Source organism: Saccostrea cucullata, unplaced genomic scaffold (assembly GCF_032062105.1).
Source record: "Saccostrea cucullata isolate Sc308-1 unplaced genomic scaffold, CSIRO_AGI_Scuc_v1 ctg3689, whole genome shotgun sequence".
NCBI lineage: Eukaryota > Metazoa > Mollusca > Bivalvia > Ostreida > Ostreidae > Saccostrea > Saccostrea cuccullata.
Window position 1 is genome coordinate 84734 of NW_026929927.1, and position 24705 is coordinate 109438.

Sequence of the window (24705 nt, forward strand, 5' to 3'; positions counted from 1 at the left end):
ATATACATAGATATGTCCAAATTTATCCCAACTCTCTTGTGCAGTGAGACAATTTAGCAATCTTTAAATAATAAGGAGACTAGAGGGGGTTATATATACCCTATATATTAAGTGGCTGCTGTCATGTATAATTTTTTTTCTGCATTAATTCCAAATTTGGCCTTTTTGAGACTGTTGACTTTAATGTTTGCTTGTTTGGATTAAATTTAAGTTCATACCAGTGCTTGAACTGAACTGGCTAGAAATGAATTCGTGCTGATGGAAGAAAAAAATTTAATCACTTTAGGAAATCTAAATACATTTATGATATGTTTGAAAATAATTTTAACATGGTTTGGTTTCCTTGATCAGGTTTCTACTGATTCTCTCATTCAGGATATTTACCGACTTGAGAGTTTGTTTTAATCACAATAACGCTCTCCTATTTCTGTCTTTTGAGCCTGCTCTGGTAGCCGCGAACGATCAACTTCAGCTTTGTTTACACTGCGGATCACACAACACACCGATTTCAACTCAAACATCCTCTGTGTACCGAGTCCTACACAAGGTGTTCAGCCAGTGTTGACAGAGGTGTTATATTAACACTCGTCCCTTCATCTAAACAACTTAAACAAATACTCAGATATTGATTGTAATGATATTGTTAATTATTAAGCTGGCCATTTAGAGGGGGTGATAACTCTGTGAAAGATTGTTGAGTGACATCAAAAGAGAGCTGAAGTAGTCATTTAGAACTCAAGATTCTTGTTTTTGTGGGAAAGGTGGTCCCATTTCAGATTTCAGTGGTAATAAGAGTCATTGAGGGGTCTCTCAATTCAACCCAAGAACCTTGGATCACATCAAATCACTAAATTATGTTGATTCCAAAAAAGTGGTCTCTAATGCAGAGAACTGAGGTCTCACCACATTGGATGAAGCTTCAGTGACAATCTGTTAATTGAAAATGGTAGGAAGCAACACAAACTTCTAGTTTAGAGTTAAATAGGACAGGATATCTAATGAAGTAAATGTTATTGTTTTGTTGTAGGAGCTCAGGTTATCTATTTAGTTATTGTTGTTTTGTAGGAGGTTATTTAGTTATTTTGTTATTGTGTTGTAGGAGGTTATTTAGTTATTTTGTTATTGTGTTGTAGGAGGTTATTCTACACAGATCTGCAGACAGCCAGAAGCTGGGCCTGACCCTGTGTTACGGTTCTCTGGAGGACGAGACCACAGACATCTTTATCAGCGAGGTAAGTGCTCTCTCCAGGGGGTCCCTCTTACTTAGGGGGGAGGGGCAGAAACACTGCATGAATTTTGTTTCTGGGTGGGGGGAAGAAGTGAGATTTCACAGCTGAGTTGACTGTCTTGCATTATCCAGCTGATATTAAGTGTAATGCGAGTTCTGCAATAGTCATCATTATTGTTGTTTATGAACTTTTTAAGGATTTGGTCACAACTGTAGGTTCTGTGGACATGGTGGAAATGTGGAGTACTTATTTAAGTAAAACTGAAGCCTATATTTGTAAATGTCTACATTATCAGTGGTATACTTAAGTGTGAAGGGAAAAGATCATCTGCTTCTTTCTCATGAGAATTAAACAAAAGGAATATACCTGTAGCATACCTGTACATATCAGTGAATTAGAGGTCAACTAGTCATGTGTTTTCTTTCTCATAATACTTAACATGAAAAAAAACCTAACAAGTGTCTAGGGTCACCAGAGGTCAAGAGGTTTCCTCAGTCTTCTCAACAGGGGTTCTGTATAAATATTGTTTGATACTTGATGAAGAAGAAAGATTTTTCGGACGGGACTTGGACATAGTTGGTTACAGGATTGTGAGGCTGGCAGTGTATTTATTATTACTACAGGGACATCTACACACTTCTTGTTACAGTCTTGTGTGACTTGAATCTGGATGTTTATAATTCACTAAAGGTAGGGGTAAGGTCAGTGTAGCTATTACTGTCTCGGATGACCTGTTATTGTATATGATAATCGACAGGTATATATTGTATGGCACAGGTAAACAGTAGGTAGAAATCCACCTGTCAGGTAATCGGTACAAATAAGACGTGTGATAGATGGACCAGGGGTCATGATATCAATTCCTTCCATTTATTTTCTTCTCGTGTTGAAGTCGAGTTCAGAGGGTCATTATGTTATTTATAATGGAGCCCCGCCTACAGCTTCCTCTACAACACAGACCTTCCTCTTTATCGCAGACCAAGGCCAGCAGTCAACATCAGGGGTCAAAGACTCCAATACACACCTCAGCAAAATATCTCATTTCTTCTTAATATAAATATAATAATGAGCATTTAAATCTGTGAGTCAATGTGAACAGTGTATACACACTGCCATATTTTACAGGTGAAAAAAATGTGTAAAGAATTACACATAGCATGCATAGTGAATGCCTTAATTTTGGTAATAAGTAGAAATGAGTCTGGGTGATGGTTTTATTGTGCGGTTTCCTTCTGCTCCCATTTTGTGGTTTTTGCCCAGCATCTTTCAGGCTTCCGAGTGTGACTGATATCAGCTGAGGAGCAGGGATGACTGGGGGCACCTGCTGTGAAGCCCCTGTACTGGGGTAATGGCCTCTCACCACTGATGATACTGACACGTATTTTGTTTTTACATCAGAGGAAGATGTGCCCCCTTCTGCTGTGTCTAGAACCAGACCCTCTTGAGACCCATTAAGATCTCTGTTGATTTACGACCAGTTTATTTACGTCCCGTTAGAATGACTCGCCAGGTTTGACACTTTGGAGGGAGAGAGCGATTCCTTGTCCTGTTTCACAGACCCGCTGTAAATTTTCTGACAGACGTGATGTGTTGACATGACACCCTGGAAATACAGGGTCAAGTGTATCAATAATTGACCAAACATTCAAGAGATGCGGTCAGTAGAATTCCGTCCTGAGTGCCAGTGATAAAATGTCCCTAACTGTGACTTGTTGTGTGGTGCCAATGTAAAATGTCTATTGCTTTCTTATAATAATGTTATTTTTTAATAATGTGCAGATGGTAAAACATGTGCATCATATTTGAGAGGCCCTGGCAGAGTTCAGTAATACAAGAGCTATTAGTTATAGCGTTAGGCCTGATAATAATGTGTTTCTGATCGTGTAAAATTAATAAACACTCATTTCTTCTGCAGAACTTTCTCCCCCCTCAGTCATTAGATTTGATTTGTAAGCCAGCCCGTCTAATCAAGCCTGTGATGATTCTGACTGCAGAGAGATTTACAATGTCTATTGATTAAACTTACCTCAATTAATTTATCTAATTGAGAGGCTGGCAGTTTTCTTCAGAAGGTCTGACTGCTGTATCAAGCAGGAGGGGCGAAATGCTGATGTAACTTCATTGCTGTTCAGCAAAATTTGCAGTTTTTTTTAATATGGCTCTTTTTGAATTATTTGGTTTTGTGGCACACAGAGGTTACAGAAGCCTGTCGTGTGTGACATGTGGCAACATGGAGAAGGGACATGTGCTGGGACCACATTGACAATAGTGGAATCAATATGTCTCTAGCAGGCTCCCTATAAAATCACGGCTATCTAATTAAATCCTACTTCTCTCTTTATGCATTTAGCTCATGTTGAAAAGGCAAAAAATAATCAAAGACTTTCTTTGAATCACTTAATTATTATTTGAGTGGTTGTTAATGTCAGAAGGAAATCATAATTATTAAATCATATAATTTATTAATAAGCCTGAGCTGCAATCAAGAAGTCAAAATTTTAAATACAGCTTTTACAAGTTTTGGATATGGAACACTTGAAAGAAAATGAGCACCATCCTTAAAATAGTGAGCTATAAATCTGAGTGTCAATCTATGAAATTTTCAGGCTAATGACCTTTTTGTGTTAAGGTGCTAATCCACAAATTTCTGACAGTATTGTTAGTACTGAAGCGGAGAGTTGTATTGAGTGGGGGGACTCATTAAGATCCTGAGTTATGATGCTGTCAACACTAATAGCAGCACTGCAGATAAAATCAAAACAGGAGAAAGATTTCTATAAGTTTTCTGTTTAAAATAATTTATTGCACTCAGTGATTGCAAGATAACTTTTCTACCTCCCAAGACAGAAGACTAAAAGACAATCTTCCTTAAGATTTAAGTTGACAACCCCCTTCCTGTCTTGTGGAGAAGGGTCAGTGAACTGAAGATATTAGACCAGAGAAATGAATTTCTCTGTCATTTTACCATTTCTTATCAGATAAATAATCAGTAGCTACAAAAATATGAAAAACGGTAACCAATGTAAATTATGTTTCTTAATTGGCTGCATGAGGTTCTATATCTCAATCTTAAGGGCAACCCTGCAAGAGAGGAAGGGAGGTAACTTTCTGTAATCTGTAATCTGTATAACTGGACCAGAGTGTATTGTTTGCCTTGTTTGTTGGTGTGTGAATGAGGCCCCTGCTGACTGCCCTACACAGATTAGCAATTCCTCTTAGATTGTGATTGATGTTAGGGGAAAGGGTTCCCTCCCTTGGGTGATTAGCATCATTCAAATACAAAAACAATTTGGACATTGTTTTCCAAACAGCCACCTAACGAGGCCTTTGCTGGCCCTATCTAACTTGGAAACGTTGCTTCAATTTATGCGGGTAAAATATCCTACAGCCTTTGAAGTGAGATAATATAATTACCAAGATTTTGATCATATATACACCAGACCCCTGTATTTCCAAAACACCCCGACCCTTAATGAGCGGGGCATAATGGAGGCTAATGCAATAATCAATTTCAGGGCTCTTTGAAATCAATCTTTAATTTGTGGAGGGTTGGAGCTGATAAAATCTGGACAGAGAGAAGTGACCACGTCATTTTCACTGTATGGCATCTGTCTCAAACTTCACGCCTCAGTTTTGACAAGTGCCTGGTCAATATAACGGTTCCACGGTCAGTGTGAACTCTACAACAGTACAGAAAGCTCTCCGTTATCTGTAAACATGGGGGAAATTTGAAGGCCTCTTTGACAGTGCTCAGGATGAAACTGAAATGGGATTTTTTCCAGGATTATATCATTCCTAATGCTAAGGTAACAACAAAAAGCTTGTAGACCATGAATTGTGATGAGAATTGGGTTTTTCTGTTGTGTCATGGTTGTATCTTTGAGGCAGAGTTGTACTATAAGGCAGTACAAGGAGATTAAGGGGGTCTTATTTCTCCTAAATTCTAAATTGTTTTATTTTTGTCCACTTTGTGGTTTATGTCACAGACTTGTGCTTTGTGCAGTCTATGGTGTTTATAAAGTGTTAGGAAGCACCTCATGGGATCGACACAATAGCTTACCGCTCAGATTTTAATTGGATTTTAGCGGCTCGAGGTCATAACAGGTAGCAAAATTTGTACTATTTCTATCTCTTCAGAACAAATCTGAAATTTGAGGTAAACTTTAAAATAGCAGGCCATTGTAACAGGATTGCAGAAAAACATAATAAAATCATAATATGACATCACAAAAATCCAATCCTAGTTGGGTGCTGTGTAGGGTAATCTTTGTTTACGTTGATGCTTGATTTTCATTATTTTCTGTGTTATCCGACAGAAATGTGTATTAGGATTCTAAATAAGAACCTCCCAAAAGTTGACGTAGAATATGAAATTTATAGGGTTGAAGTTTTGCAATTTAGGGTGTAAATTTCACGCGTTTCATTGTGAAGACTGGATTCTAATGCCCCCGTTAACCCCCAATTCAGCCATTGATTTGATTTTTATTGACAAAATGCTTCTTCTGAAGAGCAATGGACTTTTACATCAGTTTTTAATGCTCCCATTCATTTGAAGTTCTCACATAAATTTTATAACTGACGTAATGTGTTCATATAAATCTCCTTCACTGTACAAACACAGTCTTTTGTGCTCTCTAAAATAGCTTCAAAGACGTGAGAGCAGGAGGCTTCAAATTTATTTTCATTTTCTAATTTTTGTCTGTTGTCCATGTTGTCATATTAAATTAAAAATTTGTAATGATTTTGATAAGTAGATAAGATATATTCTGTTTGATTAATAAGATGAGCTGCATATTTGATACAGATTTCTCTTACATTCATACAGTTAAGTTATTGTGCAGTGAGTATTGATCTTAGGTGAGCTGTATTACAGTAATGTTCCTAGATTTAGTTCACCTTTACCAGGTCTGCGATTTCTCCAATGGAGAGAATGTTCATTTTGGAGAAAAGGCATCGTCTGTCTTTATCTGTCTGTCCGTTGTTCATTTCACGAAGATCAAAGGAAATTTTATCTCAGAGGTATGCCTATCTGCTTCAGAAACTGACAGCTGTGGAAAATTCTCCTCTGAAATGTAAATTGGTCAAATCCCCTCTACTTATTTACAGGGAACTCTGGACATGTTCAGAACTCTTATTATCCTGACTTTGACCTTCTGTCTAAAGTAGAAAAATCTCTGGATGGTTCTGCAGTATCTGTACTAAGTACCGACAGGTAGAAAAGGAAATGGAGTCAGCTCTCCTAAGATTTCTTTTGAGTCTTCATTAAAACATGTAGCAAGATCTATACATTCATTGGTAATAATTTCTGACAGAACAATTTGCAGAAGCTATTTTAAACTTTTTTCTCCCTCCAAGAAGTAACTCTCCCATTTAGAAAACTCTCTTAGCTGGCAGACTTCTTGACATAATTTGGCAAGGTTTACAAATTACTTATATTTAGTGCGTCAGTATTTCCATTATTTTCTAAGACCTGTGAGTATAAACTTGAAGATGAAAGGCTTTCTGCAACTAATGCCTATAACTGAGGATTAAGCTCTGAATGACAGCCGGAGTAGATATGTAAGGACTGGGAGGGTGTGCCAGAATCGGGAATTACCTGCGATTGTAACCGATCATAACCAGGGGAACATCACAGAGCAGACAGGACAGTTATGACATGGCAGAGAGCTGGAACATGCCTTTTATTGAAGGCATAAGTCAGCACACTGCGCATACAAGCTGAAGCAATGTGAAGACCCTGACTTATGTCACAACACTTCTGTATCCACTTCTAAAATAATGTCGAGAGATCTGCACTGTTAGTGCAGCATTAGGTTCATATTGTATAACGGCAAGATTTTTATCCAGTGTCTGAATTTTAACTGCAGTAAATGTTTTGTTTGATTTTGAAAGGATGATAAAAATATCATTTTAAAAAAATTTCTATGGACTCTATAAGTTCATCGAACTTCGGTTAATTCTCTTGAGCTTCACCTATTAGTGGCATACTCTAAAACCTGGCCTGGCCCCTTTGGCCTGGCCTGGCCTCTAAGTTGGCCTGGCCTCTATCTTGGCCTCTAATTTGGCTTCAAACCAAATTTTGGCCTGGCCTCAAAAGTTGGCCTGGCCTCAAATTTGGCCTCTGTAAAAATTTTTGGCCTCAATTTTGGCCTCACTCAAAAATAATTTCTTTTTCAAAATTTGATTGATTTTATTGATTTTTTATTAGTTTCATTTTTTCAAAGATTAAGCAGATAAATAACATATTTCTGTTGATATGTAAATGTGCACATTAAAAATAATCATGTACTACCACCAATAAGGATTATTTTATTGATTATCAATTGATCAGTGTACAGTTATTTCATTTTATTATTTATAGGTATTTCATACAGACACGCTACCGATACTCTTGCTTATAATTATCTAGAAAAAAAAGTATCAGAGTTCATTTTGTGTTTTCCAAATTGTGAACATTGAAAAAAAAATCTCTAGTAATAATTCATGTCAAATGTCATTAATAGCTTTGAAAAATTCCCACTTGTTAAGTAGATGAATCATCATCTTTCACACACTGTGGAGTGTTGTGTTACTGTTAAGCCTGCATCATCTGTGTGATATATGAATACAGGCACCTAAGATTTTTTTTTTCAAATAAATATACCAAGACAGATACCAAAATATTTATATTACACTTATTTGATTACTCTGTTAAAAAATGTTCACTTTAATCTTTGGTATTTTGATAAATAACATTATGATAATTTATAACTTTCTGTTCCTGGTGTGCCGTAACACTGTAACTGGATATCAAATGACAAAAAATTCTGCAGCACGGTTCTTGACAGGGAGTTTAAAGGTTGAAGTTAATCAGTAATGACATGTATATGTGCATAGGCCACCCATGATTTATAAAGAATTTCCTGCTACAACTTTCACTACCTACAATTATCAAAACAAAAGTTGAGTTTGATGATAGATTATTAACATTTGTGCTGTAAAACAATTGCATCCTATTCACCATTAGAACCCTATCATATAAAATGTGGTCAATTACTTGTATATAATAGTATTGACTCTTTTTCTATCATTTGTAAAAGTAGTCAACATCATCAAACAGATTTTTTAAATTCTAAATAAAGACAGTTAAAAAAAACTTGTATTAAACAAGTAATACTTAAAACGGCAAATTTAAAATTCTTTTTAGTTCTTAGTTAATTACTTCATCTGCATTTCTCTGTTGTCTTCATAATTTAATTGTGATGTTTCTAAATATTTTTTTTATTTAAACAATATTTTATTCACTGTTGTTATCGTGAATACGATTGGGCAGCAGGCGCAGCCTATTTTAGCCCTCTCCCTGATTTTGTAAATGATTTATACTCTGTAAAAATTATCATTCCTACCATGGAAATTTAAAAAAATAAAGGCGCATTTAATAAATCATTAAGAGAGTGTCTTTTTGAAAGTAAAGTTATATGCTCTGTGTTATAGCCTTCAGAATTGCAACAGATCAATAGAAAATCAATAAAAATAAATCAGATTGGTAGTAGTGTATAATTATTTTAATGTTCACATTTACATATCAACAGAAATATATTAATCACCTGCTTAATCTGTGAAAAAAATGAAATCAATAAAAAATCAATCAAATCAATCAAATTCAGAAAAAGAAAATATTTTTGAGTGAGGCCAAAATTGAGGCCAAAAATGTTTACAGAGGCCAAATTTGAGGCCAGGCCAAAATTTGGTTTGAAGCCAAATTAGAGGCCAAAATAGAGGAGGAACTTAGAGGCCAGGCCAGGCCAAAGGGGCCAGGCCAGGTTTTAGAGTATGCCCCTATTAGTAGCATAGCTTCTTCACCCCCTGTTATAATTGTGGGTTCTGGGATTGCAGGAGCATGGAGTCAGTTTACACCCAATGTGCCAAACTATGACAAGCTTCTCTTTGAAGTGGATGAGAAGTCAGATAATGAAGAGAGAGCTCGGACAGACAGGTGATGGACCACTATCCAGAAGTCGGAACTCTGTTATGTTTTCACGGCTCACGGTCGTAAATCTCGGCTGCATGCCCCCACATCCCCCCAGATTCCCCTCACATTTTTTACGCTGATGATCAGTGGAGAGTTTTTTGCTTAGCTCCTTATCTGTGAAGCATTAACTGGCTATCATTATTTAGAAATACGGAGGTATACATCAAAGGCTTCCATTGTTATCATTGAATGCTGGAATAATGTAAGACGGTCATAAATCCAGAGTGAGACCATTAACGGGGAAAGATTGGTTTATGGAAGGTGGAATGGGGGAAAATAAAATGTATTCAAAGATTAGATTGTAGAAAAATCTCGGCTTGATTGATCTTAGATAATCAGCCAATCAAAATCTGCTGCACTATATGACCTTAATGACAAGTTGACCTTCATCTGGTGACCATTTTATTTGACTTTTGTTTGTTTTTCAGGTTGAGCCACAAAGTGTAGCGGCACATGACGGAAGAATCCGGGAGGGAGACCAGGTTCTACAGGTATATAAGGAAGAAAACATGAGGAGGGGGGGGGGGGGGGTTGGTAGGGTTAGAGGTTGTTCAGTGACAACCCCACCCTCCAGGGGAAGTACCCTCAGTATCAAATACATATTCTAGAGACCACCATAAACCAGTGAAAGTCATCCCCATCACACACTCTCAAGTAAAGCAAAAGGGCCCCTCAACATAAGATAAAAATACTGCTGAAAAATCATCATGAAATATTGTTAAAATTTAGAATGAAACACTTGTAAGATTTAATATCTGTGATTTGTGAATTTGTTTCAACACTGCATGTCCTTAAAAGTAACCAGAACTAATCTGATGTTTATTTGAATAATTAGAGTGATAAGATCATTCAGTAAATGAGCCTGTGGCTAAGATCAGGACAAGATACATTGCTAGATATCACTCAGATCTGATTTTATATTAATAACTATAGATTACTCCAGTCCCCTAATCACACAAATTCCAGGAAAAATTAAGTATTTAATTGATATCTACCATTAACTTACATCTTCTGCCTTTGATCTTCTATTTCCCCTCTATCTTTAGGATTCTGATGTGTATATATGAGTAGATGTACTGATTTTTTGGGGGGATAGAAATGATTGAATATTGATTTGTCAAGTGACTCGGTGCAGGACAGAAAAGTACAAGCCCACATCAATTACAGCTATTTAGAATCTTACTGGTATTTAATGAAGCCATTAAAAGGATTCTGAAAAGCTTTTTCTTCATCATACCATTATGCAAGTTATTGAAAGTTGTTGCATAAAAATTTCCTGAAAAGCATTTGTCTGGAATGGGAAATCCATAACCTGCAGAATAGGTGTCCTGCCAATCTCGGTCGCCATAAAGGGAGTGAGTACCAGACAATTTCCTGTCATCTCTCGGAAATCGGGAGTATTCATGCGCTTTTAATAAGGGCCCTCAGACTGATCAATCGTTGATGTAAATGTTCAAATGTAGATATAATTTAAAAAATCGTCCCCTGGTCCTGTCTGATTGGTTTAAAAAAAAAAACTGGTGTGTCGTTAATTTTAAAATTATAGACATAAATCTTGTGCACTAGCTCTGTCATTAAAGTCTGTTATGTATTCTGGGGTAAAATTGAGATGATTATATTGAAAAAGATGACAATATTGTCTGGAAAAATAAATTTCTAAAGATAGCAATCATTGAATGTTTGAAGGGAAGTGGGGACCTGCTGGGATGGTTTGACAGTATTGTACTGTAGCGAGGTGTATGTAAACAGAGGCAACCCGCCACTAAAGATAACACCACAACACCACGTGGTGGGTCCCCAGCCCAGGCCAGTAGTACCTGATATAATGACAATAAACAGATCTATGTAATAATTCCCTTCATCTTGTGGAATTCAGAGGTTTGCTAATTAGGTATTAGTCACTCTTATCGTATTCTGCAGAGCTAACATTGTGTTGGAGATTATTTTGGAATTAGTCCTGTTTTCTTACATGAAATGATCTGCTAATTGCAGGCTCATAGCCCAAATCTTACATCTCCTGATGTTAATGTCTGCAGTTGGTGAGTTTGAACAACTTGTAAATCCAGGAATGGCCATTATATATAAATCCAGGTCAGATTAGAGGCATGTGGCTCGTATCAAGGGTCTACCAAAAAATGTAAACCATGCTAAAAACGTGGAAATGGAACAGAATTGTTTTGGCAGGAAGGACAATATAAGCCCAGCTCAACATCAGATCAGCTTACATGTAGAAAGGTAGAAATGAGAGGAGACTAGTGAAGTCAGAAAATTATATACATTTTTTTTCTTGTTTTAGGTGAATGGAGTAGATGTGAGAAGCAGGGACCAAGCCATTCAGCTATTCTCAGAAAGAGGCTCGGAAATCAAGCTTCTGCTGGCCCGTCCACAATTACAGGTAAATGTTGTCACTATCACAGAGAAACAAAGGAACAGGCTTCTTCTCTGATGTCTCAGTAGTAACTTAACTAAGCCCTGGGAAATAGGAAATAGATGTCACATGTCTAGCAGTAAAGGGAGGAAACTCTATTATCTCTGAAGGTCATACATTCTCTTCTCTGGCCAAGGGTTTTCATCATGGGGAGTACAATGGTCCAAATACCCTGCATGACTATAGTGAAGATGTGTATCATTAGAATAATTTATAAAATTGACAATTCAACACTTGTCAGAGTGCATACATGTTAAAAATTAAATATTTTACACTAACATACAAAGTTCTTTCACACACGTAATTTTATACCCTCTCAAGTCCTCATACAATGTAAGGGCTGCTGAATACTACCAGGGGTTCACAGCTTTGATATTGTATTGGGTTGCAACTTTGCCATTTTCTGTCAAATTATAATTTAAAGGTGTTGTGTCAGAATTGACAAAGACTAGGGGGAGTCATGGGGAGGGTTAATGGCCCACTCAAGGAGGCAGGGTACTCCACCGAATACACAGGACCTCAATTAATTATCAGGTTTATAGGTTCTTTTGTGAGGTCTTATAAAGTTTTGAGAAATGTTGACACAAGTCGTTGAGGCAATGTAGAATCATTGTCAGCCGACTTCTGGGTAAGGAATCGGGTCGTATGATCAAGGTGCTCACATTTCTGTGGAGTAAATCCTGGCTTAATCCCACAGTCAGGTGATCAGACATGTTGTTTGTTTAGCTTCGACATAAACAGTTGTTCCCAATGTCTTTTCATGTTGGATTGTCTGAAAATCAGTGAAGTTCGGGGTTGTCATGTTTAGTATAGATCTGGGTCATGAATCCTAACCTGTGTCTGTTCTGTTTAGAGTCCCTCACAGTTAATCGCTATCGACTGTCATGCTGCGATTTCAAGTGACGGAAGATCAGGTGTGGATCAGACAAAAAACAGATCACAGGTGATCTTACCCTAAAAAGGCTTAACATATCCGAATATTGGGGTGTATTGTCATTAAACACCTGTGGCATGGGGAGGGGGAAATTAAGTTTCACAGGAAAACGGAGTTGTTTTATTTGAAAGTTTTCCTTTAAGCATGATAAGTAGCATAGTATTAACAAGCAGAAATTCTGTGGTTTAGAAATATAATTTTTGGACTTTTAAATGTAGTTATGGTATTTAAAATTAATTTTCTTAGGCCATTCTAATTAATGGTTAAATTTTCAAAGATCCCAAGTCAGCTGATCACTGACAGACAGACAGACATATGTGCAGCGTGTTGCTTACTCACAGAACAGGCTTCAAAACCAGGTGCCCTCAAATATGCCAAGAAATGCCTTCTTATCAGGGAACATTTTTTTTTAATGATTTTAAGAAGTACTTAGATATCTGGATTAGAGGCCCTGTGACAAATAACCATTTAACCAGATGCAGGTGTTTTGGTCATAAATTAAGTTAAGGAGGATATTTCTCATCTCCACTAACAAATGGGGAGAAAACACCTTATAAAAAATAAATTCCTCTCTCTGACAGAAGAACAGCTCGTAGTTCTGGTTCACAGGCTGTGTTTTTTATGCTGTAGATATAATTAGGGCAGTGTGACCTGATTCTGACGTGGTAGTTATGTTTTTATAAATCAGTGTTAGTGGCCCCCCCTAATGAGAGGGGGAGGCGGAGATGTGTGGCCCCCACATCAACTGCTGACATCGGCTAAACATTACCCCCTGACCTTAGTGTTTGCTCTGCCTTTGAGGCGGGACATCTGCTGGGATACACTAGTGATTTATAAACTGTTCTGAGCTTGGCTCTGATTCATTTGCTAGCCTTCTAATGATGTTTGTAAGAATCCCATTTTTTTTGTGAAGGATAAAAGAAATATGTTAATATAATGTGAAATTGTCAGTTATGTATGGAACTCCTTTCAGTGAAGTTTGGTTGACCTTCAGAAAAAGAGTATAATGTATAAAATCCAACTTAATGGCGAATTAGTTCTTTGCACTTGTTTGCCCTTTTGATGATTTCGACCACAAAACCTCAGCATCTTCACGGACAATTAACACTTCACAAACACATTTCTGTTAGCACAGCTGACCTCTATAACCCGAGATCAAAGGCCGAGGTCTATCATCTAATTACACTACAATGTGTGGACATGCACATTATGATTTCTTCTGCACACCTCGTACATTCTTCTGTTAAACATTATCTCTCTGTTTTCTTTTCCTTGCTGGGCATTTCTTACCTCTGAACGAGCCTGGTTTAATGTTCAGAGAAAATAGATGAACAGACTAAAACTGGTGAAAAACACACAAAGTCAGAGATAAAAGAGAGCAGCCCTGATATTGAAAACAAACTCAGTGGTCTGCCATTGTGGTTTTTCTGTTGTTTCCTTCAGAGGAACAACACCAGAGAGTCCCTGTGTAATTTGTCTCTGGGTCGTTTGATGTGCCAGGTATAATTAATAAACCTGAGAGTTTTGAAAAGTATATTACAATCAGGGCAGACCTGTGTCGCCAGCTGATGTCATCATTTCTAATTATAGTTCATAAACAAAAACAACGGCTCAGGTACACCAGTCAAGGGAGGTCAGTCTGACCTGAATGCATCCACTTACTACCCACACATTAATAAGTGGATGGATTTGTTTTCTATTATTTTGATTATTTTCAAAGCAAGTGCTTTTTTTATCTTACTTATTTTTGAAACGTACAATATCAGTTTTCCATCTGCTTCATTTAAATAAAAACACTTTGTTTCAAATCAAATTTAGAAAAAACATTTTTTTAATCAGGATGATAAATCAAATTTAGAAATAATATTTTTTTAATCAGGATGATAAAACATAAAATTAACACCATTTGTTGTCACAATGTCATTGATTTGTGATGGGGTTTTAATATAGCCACTTTAATAAGCCTTTTTTCTCCTAAAGTGCAAGTTTTTATCAAGCTAATTAATCATTATAACTACAGTTATGAGGATCAGAAGAGCTATAAAATTTCTCCCTATACCACTCATTTACTGTTGAAAATAAAAAAAGAAATTGAACAACATTAATATGGAAAGCTGTTTCATGTAGAAGATCAAAGAGATGTGAGATATGCTTGGCCTGTCATTCTGAGCCAGATGGGACACTGTTACAAATGACACTGTCTGCACGGTAACAGTTTGTTGGGGGTCTGTTTTAGTTTCCAGTAGGCACCATATTTTCCTTTGTTAACCTGCTAATTTTGTCATAATCATAGTAAAGCACTTCAGTTAGACGCCCATTCTCAGCAATAAGGTGCAATTCATGTCGTTTCCTTGTTACTCGGTATTTAATAATATAAGAATTTTTTTCAGCACGAGCAAGTAAATGTAGGTTATGGTTCGTTAACATCCACAAAAATTAGCAAATTGTAAGCAAAATCACAACGAAATCACTGAGAGTAAATCGTGTAGAAATCAAGTGAACAAATCGCAACCAAATCACTCCAAATAAATTAAAAACGTCTCTGAATTTATGAAAACAATACATACGTTACACACTTGTGTGTCGCCAAATCCTTATTTCAAAAATAAAACATAATTGAAAAACTCAAATCTAATAAACATGTATTTTTATGCACAGAAATTTAATGCACACCCTATGAGAGTAAAAAATAATTATAAAAGTAAATCCTATATGACATGTAAATGGCAATTTTTTTGCAGCATGTCATTGTCGCCCAGTTCTTTACATACCTACGTAACGCCATCATATAACTGAGCTTGTAAATTATGTTTATGCAAATATATTTTCATTTTCAAGCAAATCAAGACAGTAGACACCTTTTACTATCTTGTAAAATTCATCTGATATTTACTTTCCTTGAAATATTTTCAAACGACTTATATGCATTATAAAACTTCTTCGTTTGTATTTTCGCAAATACATACGTTACACATCTTTCTAAAAGTATATAAATGTGCTAGGCCCTATTAATGGTGCTTATTTGAGTAGGAAATGGTTCATATTTTTTATTGCATACACATTTTTAAATCATTCTAACATTTGAATTTTGTAGAAAGTGATTAACTTACCGGAATTTACATACGTTACCAATACTTACGTTATTTTAAAGAATATTACGCATATTCTTGTATCACGTGTTTTCCACATGATGTACCTCATTACTTGATGTTTAAAGTAAGAAAATCATGGTTGTAAATACAGATATGCAATAAATATCAATGTAGTACATGCATATCAGTAAATCTTAAAGAGCTTCGAATATATTTCGGATACCTACATAACATTCGGTAACGTTGGTATTAACTATAGTCTTAATTTTTCATATCTTTTTTTTTAACTAAAAAAATTAAGGTTTTTATAATGGCAGGAGTTATGTTGACAGTAAGTTTACCATTTTGAATTATAGTTAATCTCGTAAACTTTATTTTCTATATACCTAATACTCTTTTTAATCACAACAAAATCTTTGATCTATTCAGTACTTCTTTGTTTATAAATTTCCCCTAGTTTATTTCAATAGATGACCAAATTTGTTGATAATGGTACAAACACAATTTGATAGTTCTATACCTTGAAAAATAAACACAAAAATTGCCAGATTTTAAACTTTAGCCCAACAAATCATATTAAATCTTTTGTCATAGCTAGTAACGTATTTAAAAGATTTTACGTTACCACAATAACGTTATATTTTATCATTTGTTTTCATATTCTGATTCAGTTATAGTCTGGATTTTCAAAATGATATGTAAAATATATCCATATGAAGTATTCAAACAGTGTAATCTAATTACGGCTGATAGTTACCAAATTACCTTATTATATAATACTTACGTTACTATAACGTAAACAAATCTGAAATAGACCGTATATTATTCTTTAAAAATATTATAATTCAGATTGTTTTTAAATTTATTGATTTTTCCATCGTCCACTTATTTCAATTTGATACAGGTCATGTTTTTCATGAAGGCAATTAGAAGTAATAAGTAACGTAACATACTACATTATTCAGTAATTATTAAAAGTGTTCTTCAGTTGTTCTAAAAAAGAGGTTTATTGACTCTTGTGCCTTACAAAGTACGGATTATTTGCCCTTGCATAATATATATAAAAATTATAAACTTGCATATAAATGTTTTCTAAAGTAGTCAAAATGCATTAGTCATTGAATTTCCTAAATCAATATACACAGTAACGTATATATTGGGGTGATTTAAAAGAAAAAAATACACTGTATTTCAATTTGTCATAATTTTGTCATCAACAAATTGGTGTTATGGATATTTTACCATATAAATCAGAATTATCTGGAGAAAACTTTGCAGGAAAAAAATTGATGCGTATACTCAAGTTGAATTTTACGTCTCTGATATACCGTAATTGCACATTATTACTGAGAATGGGCGTAGAGTCATTTGAGTTTTCACAAGGTATTTCAGTAGAGTAATGATTGCTCTTCTTATATTGTTTATTGTTGGATGTAAGCAGAAAAATTCAAAGTCTCAAATCTTTTTAATTCATATTTGACACATAACATGGAATTAAGGTGGTGTGTTTAATTGGTTCTGGCTGGTGACCATTGAATGATCTCCCTTTTTTAGCTGGATGATGGTTTTATGGAGGACCAGAATGTGACCTTGGATGACCTTCACATGGACATTCTGGAGAAACATCACCGTGACAACATGCAAATCATGGCCTCCATGTTAGCTCGGGTAGGTCCTGCATGGATATCGTACATCCCAGAAGGCTTTGTGTTACCCTGTATAGTCTGTAGTCCCTGTGTGTTGTATTCTTGTGTTGTATTCTCATATATAAACTAGTGCATTATATGTTCCAGATAGGTAGACATCATATATTATAGTATCACAATAATATGCTTATATCTATAGAGCATGATTTAGTTCAATATAATACAAATATAGCCTGCAGCTTTGACAACTGTGTATTATAAAGTGTATTTTTAAAAAAAAAAAAAGAAAAGATGCTTGCTAAACTTTAATACAGAAAGTATATTCACATTTGCATATAATAACTAAATATTGCTTTTGTAAACTAGAAGTTCCTGATACCTTGTATTTCGTGTTCTAAGTGATATGAAACAGAATTTTATTTCTATGATATAAAGACTTGCTGAGTCATTCTGTTGTGACTAACTTTAGAATTCAGAGAGTTTCCCCTACATTAATAAACCCCATCATTTAGCCGTTAATAAACCCAATCATTTAACGTAATTGTTAATCAGCGTCTCGTTATTGTGATGTCACTCCTGTGTATTGATTTTATCATATTGTAAATCACATCAAAGAAAAACAGATGACACAGAACTAAAATCATCAAAAGTTCAATTTCTAAGAGGTGTTATGAATCATGCTCTCATTAAAATGAGTTTTTAATGAAACAAAAAAGTGCCCAAACAAAGGAAAGTAAAAACTGAAGCCCATAGGGACAGCCCTGGGGCAGCTAGTCGTCTTTAGATGTGTGCAGTTTGCAGTGTTGTGAAAAATGTGCTATAAGGTCACAAGTAGCCTCCTAGGACTACAAGTATAACAAATGACTGCATGGTATTATGAACAGGTTTGTCTATTGTCTACAGTGGGGTGTTTTTTTATTCCAACCTTTTGTCGTGTTTTTCGCTCTTTGATCTGACAACAGCTGGGAGTACACCTCGTTATCTTTGTGTAATTATTACAGAACTCTCTCTACGTTTTAATTATTCACCAGTCTAAGGAAGAGTGATAGCGCTAACTGTGTTTTATTTCACTGTTTCTGTAAGCTTATTTGTTACAGTCATATAATAATTTGTTATGATGACAGCCAAGTGTTGTTCATATGAAGCTGCGTGTTAATTTTAGATGACGAGATATTCTACTTAAGCCCTTCACTGAAACTAATCCTTAAAACATGGAGTTCTGTTACCACATCAACTCGCAATCAATAAGATAAAAAAGCAATTTCTAATGCTTCAGGTGTTGTAAGTTTCATTGAAGTGAGTTAGGGGACTTGTGGACTCGCGAGATCAATATCTTCTCACATATTACAGCTCAGCGTAAGACACCAGAACTGTCTTGTAGTTGTACAGACTATTATACTGACGTGAGGCGTTTCTTGATTGTCCAGTGAGGTTAATCCACTCTTTATTTCTACAGGGTCACATGGAGGAGGAAGGGGGAACAACTGATACCAAACATGAGAAAGACAGCGGCGTGGGGCGAACGGATGAAAGTACGAGGAACGATGAGAGCTCGGAGCAGGTCGGTATCTATATGTCGAATGTCATCATGCATATATACTGTATATATAAGCAAAAATTTTAGTGAGGATTTAATTTTGGCATTATTAGTGAGGATGTTTAGGTCGCTTACACTAAATATTCATAAAATTTCATTTGTAATAGCTTCTGTAGTGAGCATTTTGAATTAACTAAAATTACATCTTACAAACAAAAGAATGCCAATCTTTAAGGACAAATTTCGCTTCGCTAATATTTTCACTTCACAGTATATGCTGATCATTACTGTACAATGCATTGCATTTGGTTTTACATATTTGTGACTGATATTTATAATAACTAATCAAATTATTAAATCTGGAAAAAAAGTTTTGTTTCAAAATACAGATAGAAAAACCTTTTCATCTCCCCGTGTGACCGATAAATAAGGTCTTTTCATCAGTGTTTCTTTTTGATTCTTTGAATTTAATCATCTTTCCCTTTCATCTGCACATCTTATCAGGGAATCAGGAATATTGATCTCTAAAGGGAGGCTACATAGACAGACTAATGGAAGGGTGAATTGGGGTGTTTACTGATGGATGGTACTTCTAGGGAGGCAACAAAATATCAGCCACCTGCCTAAAAATTCATCTCATCTGTTATGATTGAAAATTATCAAGCCATTCTGTCAACTTCATTGATTATTACGATGGAGTCATATCAAAAACATAGTTTAAATTATTGACTGTATTTTTTTGTTTTAAGAAAGAACTGTTTATGGGGGGGGGGGTCCTATAATTCTGATGGGGAAACTGAATCTTTTATACGTGTGAAAAACACAGGAGAAAGTGATGCAGCACTTGATGAAATTATCAACAATAAGATACTTTATCAATGGATTATGGCGTTTATAAGGGTTTGGGATTATTTATCTATAAGATCCCCCTTTCATGTTAGTTGTATCTTTATTAAGGTACAATTAAAGACTTGAAGCCCTTCCAGGGTTGGTTTATGTCCCGCCAGGCCGATTCAGTGGGGGGCAGAGTTTACACACCAACAACAGGCTTATCAGGGGAATACACTGTAGTGCATACAAAAACCAACCCAATACTTAACTAAATGTAATTTCTCTGAATCTGTTATCAGTGGAGAGAAATGGTTTTCTTTCCTTGAAATATTCCATTTTTCAATTCCTTTGATCTTTTGGTTTTCGGTCGTTTGATCTGGGAGTAATTGAATTCTGGAATTGTCAGATAGAGGGATTAAAGCAGATTACATTCTTGCGAGATTTTTTGAGAGATCTAAATACTTTTGGAAGGGTAACTCTCATTGCAGGAATAAAAAAAAAACTTAAAACTATAAAAAGTGATTTCAAAAGAAAGAGAAAAAAAAATGAGCTACCTACTTAGTATTGTACTTGTGGAACACAAATGATAATAGTTTTGGAAGGAATATAGTAACATTTTATTGGATAAAGTTAACTACCTCTACAATTTATTTTTGCTAAATTTTGATAAATAATAGTCTTAAATGTGTATTAGACACAAGATTTATTTTATCTAGTACATGTATTTTTCTGTTGATTGACAGTTTGCCTGATATCCTTGTCTTACAAAACACTACATTACTTCACATACTGATCGATTATCCTATAATAAATTGAGAGAAAGGTGATACAAGAGATAGCCATCACCATCAACATGCAAACAAAAGACATCAAGCAGAATAGAGTCGCGGGTCAAAATCGTGTAGATAGGAATCTAGGGGACCTGTTTTGACTTGAACTATTTAGGATCAGTATTCATTTTTCTGCGACTTTAATTTTAATTTGCCTCAAAGCAGAAGTTTACACCTCATGTGCCCCCAGGATTATGTAGCTGTTTTTTTTTTTTTAAATAAATTCATGGAAGAGTAATTGAAAATACACAAATTGAAAATACATGTAGCTCAGACAGATAAAATTGTATTTATAAGTGAAGTAGCAAGTCAACTACCCTGTTCAGATCTATCTTTAAAATGAATGGATTTTGATAAAAAATGACAGGAAGAATTGTTTGTTATAGAAGTTCACCTGTATTGAACTGCATCCTATACACTTATTAATGATATTCTCATCAAAACAATTTTTCTATTTAGACATATCATTAATTTCACTGACTTTCTCTTGAGATATTAACCTTCCCTTTTTGTTGTTTTTTTTTAGGATCCTTTTGACACAGAGTGCACAAACTCTCCTGCAGCGACGTCAAAGTTCCGACGTAAGGAGCAGAATTACAGTGACGACAGCGTCCTGTCTAATGAAGTGACCGATGTAACCGATTACGGCAACGAATGTGACAGTTTCCGAGCTCATATAGAAAGTCGTTACGTGAATAATGGTATGGAATGTTCCCCTCAGAAGGGCTCAGTCAGAAAAGACTCGGTGAGCAGCATCGAGCGTGAGCTGGCTCTACTCAACAAAGAGATGGAAACCATTCACATGGAGTGTCAGGAAATGTGTGATAAACATGCAAAGGACATGGATAAACATCAGCTTCAACGAGAAGCTTTGCAAATTAAAAGTCCACGAATTGTGCCTAGAATGGGAACAAGACTCGAATACTTAAAATATGTGCAATTATACGACAACCCAAATTCCCTGGATCGTCGTGACACGTTACCCAAACCTGCCAGTCAGCAAGCGAGAACTCAGTGTGAGAAAGACGCATCCACCACCACAAGTGCTTATAACACGGGAGAGAGCTGCAGAAGCACGCCTCTGACTCTAGAACTGAATCAAGGCTCAGAGGAAGGAGACTTCAAAAACTCTATGTTGTGTCTAGCTCCATCCAACGCTAATGTTTCTGCATTAAGTGACACTGAGAAACAAACACAGACTCCGTGTGGGCAGAATGGTGGTTCGAGTGATGACTACCAGTCCATCGCGCCTGATCATGAATCGGCTACACTCCAGAAACAGAACTGTATGGGTGAGTCCCTACAGGATCTATACATGCAGTACGCTGACGTGATGTACACTAACCAAGCCAACCTGGAACACACTATAGCCATCCAACAGAAACTCTTCCAGCAACAGATTGAGCAGAATCCAATGAGGAACAGGAAAAACAATGGACTTCCCCTGCAGCCTTCTGTCTCCAGTGCTAGCTCCGTTAGTGGACAGGGCGAGGTAAAATCTAGAGACAGTCCAAATGTCTCCAGAGATAGTCCAAATGCCACTCCACCAGACAGCAGTGGGCAGATGGAGTGGGTCGTGAAGCGCCGTCCTGATGGAACTCGCTACATCACCCGTCGTCCAATGAAAAGCAAGCTTCTGAAAGAGAGAGCCAAGAAAATTTCGGAGGAAAGATGTGGAATGACAACGGATGATGACGCCATGAGTGAACTGAAATTTGGACGTTATTGGTCAAAGGAAGAGCGAAAAAGACATTTAGAAAAAGCACGTGATCACAAACGAAAACGAGAATGCATGATGAGAGCCAAAATGGAAACTCTTAAGGAAGCAGAGGAAAAGAAAGAAATAAACATTGTAGAACTCAGTCATCGGAAAATGATGAAGCATAAAAATAAGAAAGTGTTAGACAATTTTGTGACAGTTCAGGAAATGCTGGCTCACGGAAGTCGTGTGTCAGATGGGAAGACCTATAATCCCCTCCTCTCCGTGACAACAGTTTGATTTTATCTGTGTGATAGTGGATGCTTGGATTATTAATTTGCATAAATTTGCATAAATGTGATATACTGTGTAGTAATGTGATTATTCAGAGAGAGAGAGAGAGAGAAAGAGAGAGAGATTAAAGAATTTCTTGTGTAATATATTTAAACATGTTTTTTGTGTTACATATATAAATGTATATGGTGTTCCACTGAAACATATTTTTTTTTTCATGGAGTTATGTTTCAGCCATGGAAATAACTGATTCTGCAAGATACAATATGTCTTTGTTGGTAGATGAAAGTTCTTTATTATTATGGATTGGTGGTTGCATATTGCAGCTGTAAATTAAAGTGCTCTAAGTCATGAATATATATACTTCATTCACATGTGATATTTAAGTAGTAGTGTATGTAGAGTTCTGTTGATGTCGGATATTCACCGTCAGAGGTGTAAGTCAGGGAGAGAGATTTTCCCCCTATTCTATTCATTTTTTTTGTTTCCATGTTTTACAATGACATTGAAAACATTTATTAGAAAATAAATTGTCATTACTTTGAACAGAAATGAACCAATGTAAAATCCACACTCTGTGCATTGTTTTCTTATGAAAGCATTTCCTCCAAATTTTTACTATCATTAAGTGTAACATATTGTACCAGAAATTGTACTGTCATTTGTTATACAGATTGTAAGAATTCCACTTGTTCAGACTTACTGATTGTTAGTCCCTGTGTATTATACTATAGTAATAAAATATTAAACATACATGTAAAGAGCACCGTAAAATTCTTAATGTCTAAAGCAAGATATATCAAAACTCCTGTATACTAGTCAAATTACCAAATCACATAATTTAATATTTCATAGACTTTGTTTATTTTGTCTGTTGTTATAAAACTGGTTTAAGTTTCTGATCCATGTGTAGAAACATACATCACCTGTGATCACGTGCTTAGTTACAAACGTTGTCAGTAGAAACTGTCGTCATGGTAACATTTTGACAGATTTTGTGCTTCATTTTCCTGAATTCAGTGATATGAGAACATGAATAAATTATTGTTTTATATTTGTGACAAGAATCTTGACTTTGTTCTTTGTTGACATTGCTGCTTATTGTCTTGAGTGACTGCCTGTCACAATCTTTAAGTCACGATCGTAAGAAACATAAGATATGCCTCTGTAGAAAAAGAATGAGATTGGATGAAATTCAAATTCAAAATTTACTATGCGCGCTCATGTGTTCCTTTTCACAAACCCCCCACTCTACAAAAAAAAAATATCTAAGTTGCAAAAATCTTAACTTTCTACCCCGGTATTTACATTTGATCATGTGCGCGGGAAAAGCATCGCGAGAATCATCAGGTCGAGAAAAATATTTTTTGTGATCTGTTAATGAGGGACACAAATAGACCAATCAGCTCAATTGCATTTAATGCATTTTACTTAAAACAGACATGGTTTTTCAAAAAGGCTTTTTTTTTTGAAAGACTTGATCAATATTTTATCTATTGCTTTCTTAATGATTATTTAGAAAGTTACAGACTGGTGAAGTTTTAGTTTTAGTTGTAAGCTTTTTTGATAAAATGGCCACTGAGTTGCACAACACCCAACACACACTATAAGCAAGTGTAAATTTTCAATGAAACTAATTAATCCTTAAGGTATGTATATTCAGATAAGTTAAGTGTCAAAAATGAATAAGTATGTACCATGCAGTTATTCATCAAAACGTTTAAAAAAAAATTTTTTAAATTTCAATAATCTCAGTCCAAAAATGTAAAATACAACTGCTTTGTATTCATAGTCGCAATGGATACGTAAAGGTGGCATTTCCCTTTGATTTATTGATTAGGTGTTGTTAACGCTTTTTTGATGGCCACTGAGTTGCACATCAAACACCCAACACACAAAACGTTTGAAAAAAATCCTTAAGGTATGTTTATTAAATTTCAGATAATTTCCAAAAATGTAAAATACAACTCTTTGTATTCATAGTCACAATGGATACGTAAAGGTGGCATTTCCCTTTGATTTATTGATTAGGTGTTGTTAACGTCCCTCTCGAGATTTTTTCACTCGTGTGGAGACGCCACCACTTGTCAGTTGAGAGCTATAGATTTTGTCCTATGCTTGGAACTCTTTACATGACCTGGATATCGAGTAACATAGTCCTCTATCGTGTACAT

The 24705-nt window shown here is 35.6% G+C and overlaps 1 protein-coding gene across 4 annotated transcripts in view; it reads left to right on the forward strand.

The window, feature by feature from the left end:
* Positions 1 to 23598, forward strand: part of LOC134282476 (E3 ubiquitin-protein ligase PDZRN3-B-like) — a 107504-nt gene extending 83906 nt beyond the window's left edge. For 3 of the 4 annotated variants that reach the window (XM_062764884.1, XM_062764887.1, XM_062764886.1), the window contains 6 exons: positions 1134 to 1232; positions 9669 to 9731; positions 11537 to 11635; positions 17249 to 17362; positions 18797 to 18901; positions 21065 to 23598. In XM_062764884.1, the coding sequence (XP_062620868.1) occupies positions 1134 to 1232; positions 9669 to 9731; positions 11537 to 11635; positions 17249 to 17362; positions 18797 to 18901; positions 21065 to 22537 (1953 nt within the window). In that variant the 3' untranslated portion in view covers positions 22538 to 23598. The remainder of the gene's footprint in view (positions 1 to 1133; positions 1233 to 9668; positions 9732 to 11536; positions 11636 to 17248; positions 17363 to 18796; positions 18902 to 21064) is intronic. The other variant, XM_062764885.1, reaches the window with a different exon arrangement.
* Positions 23599 to 24705: the final 1107 nt, after the last annotated feature.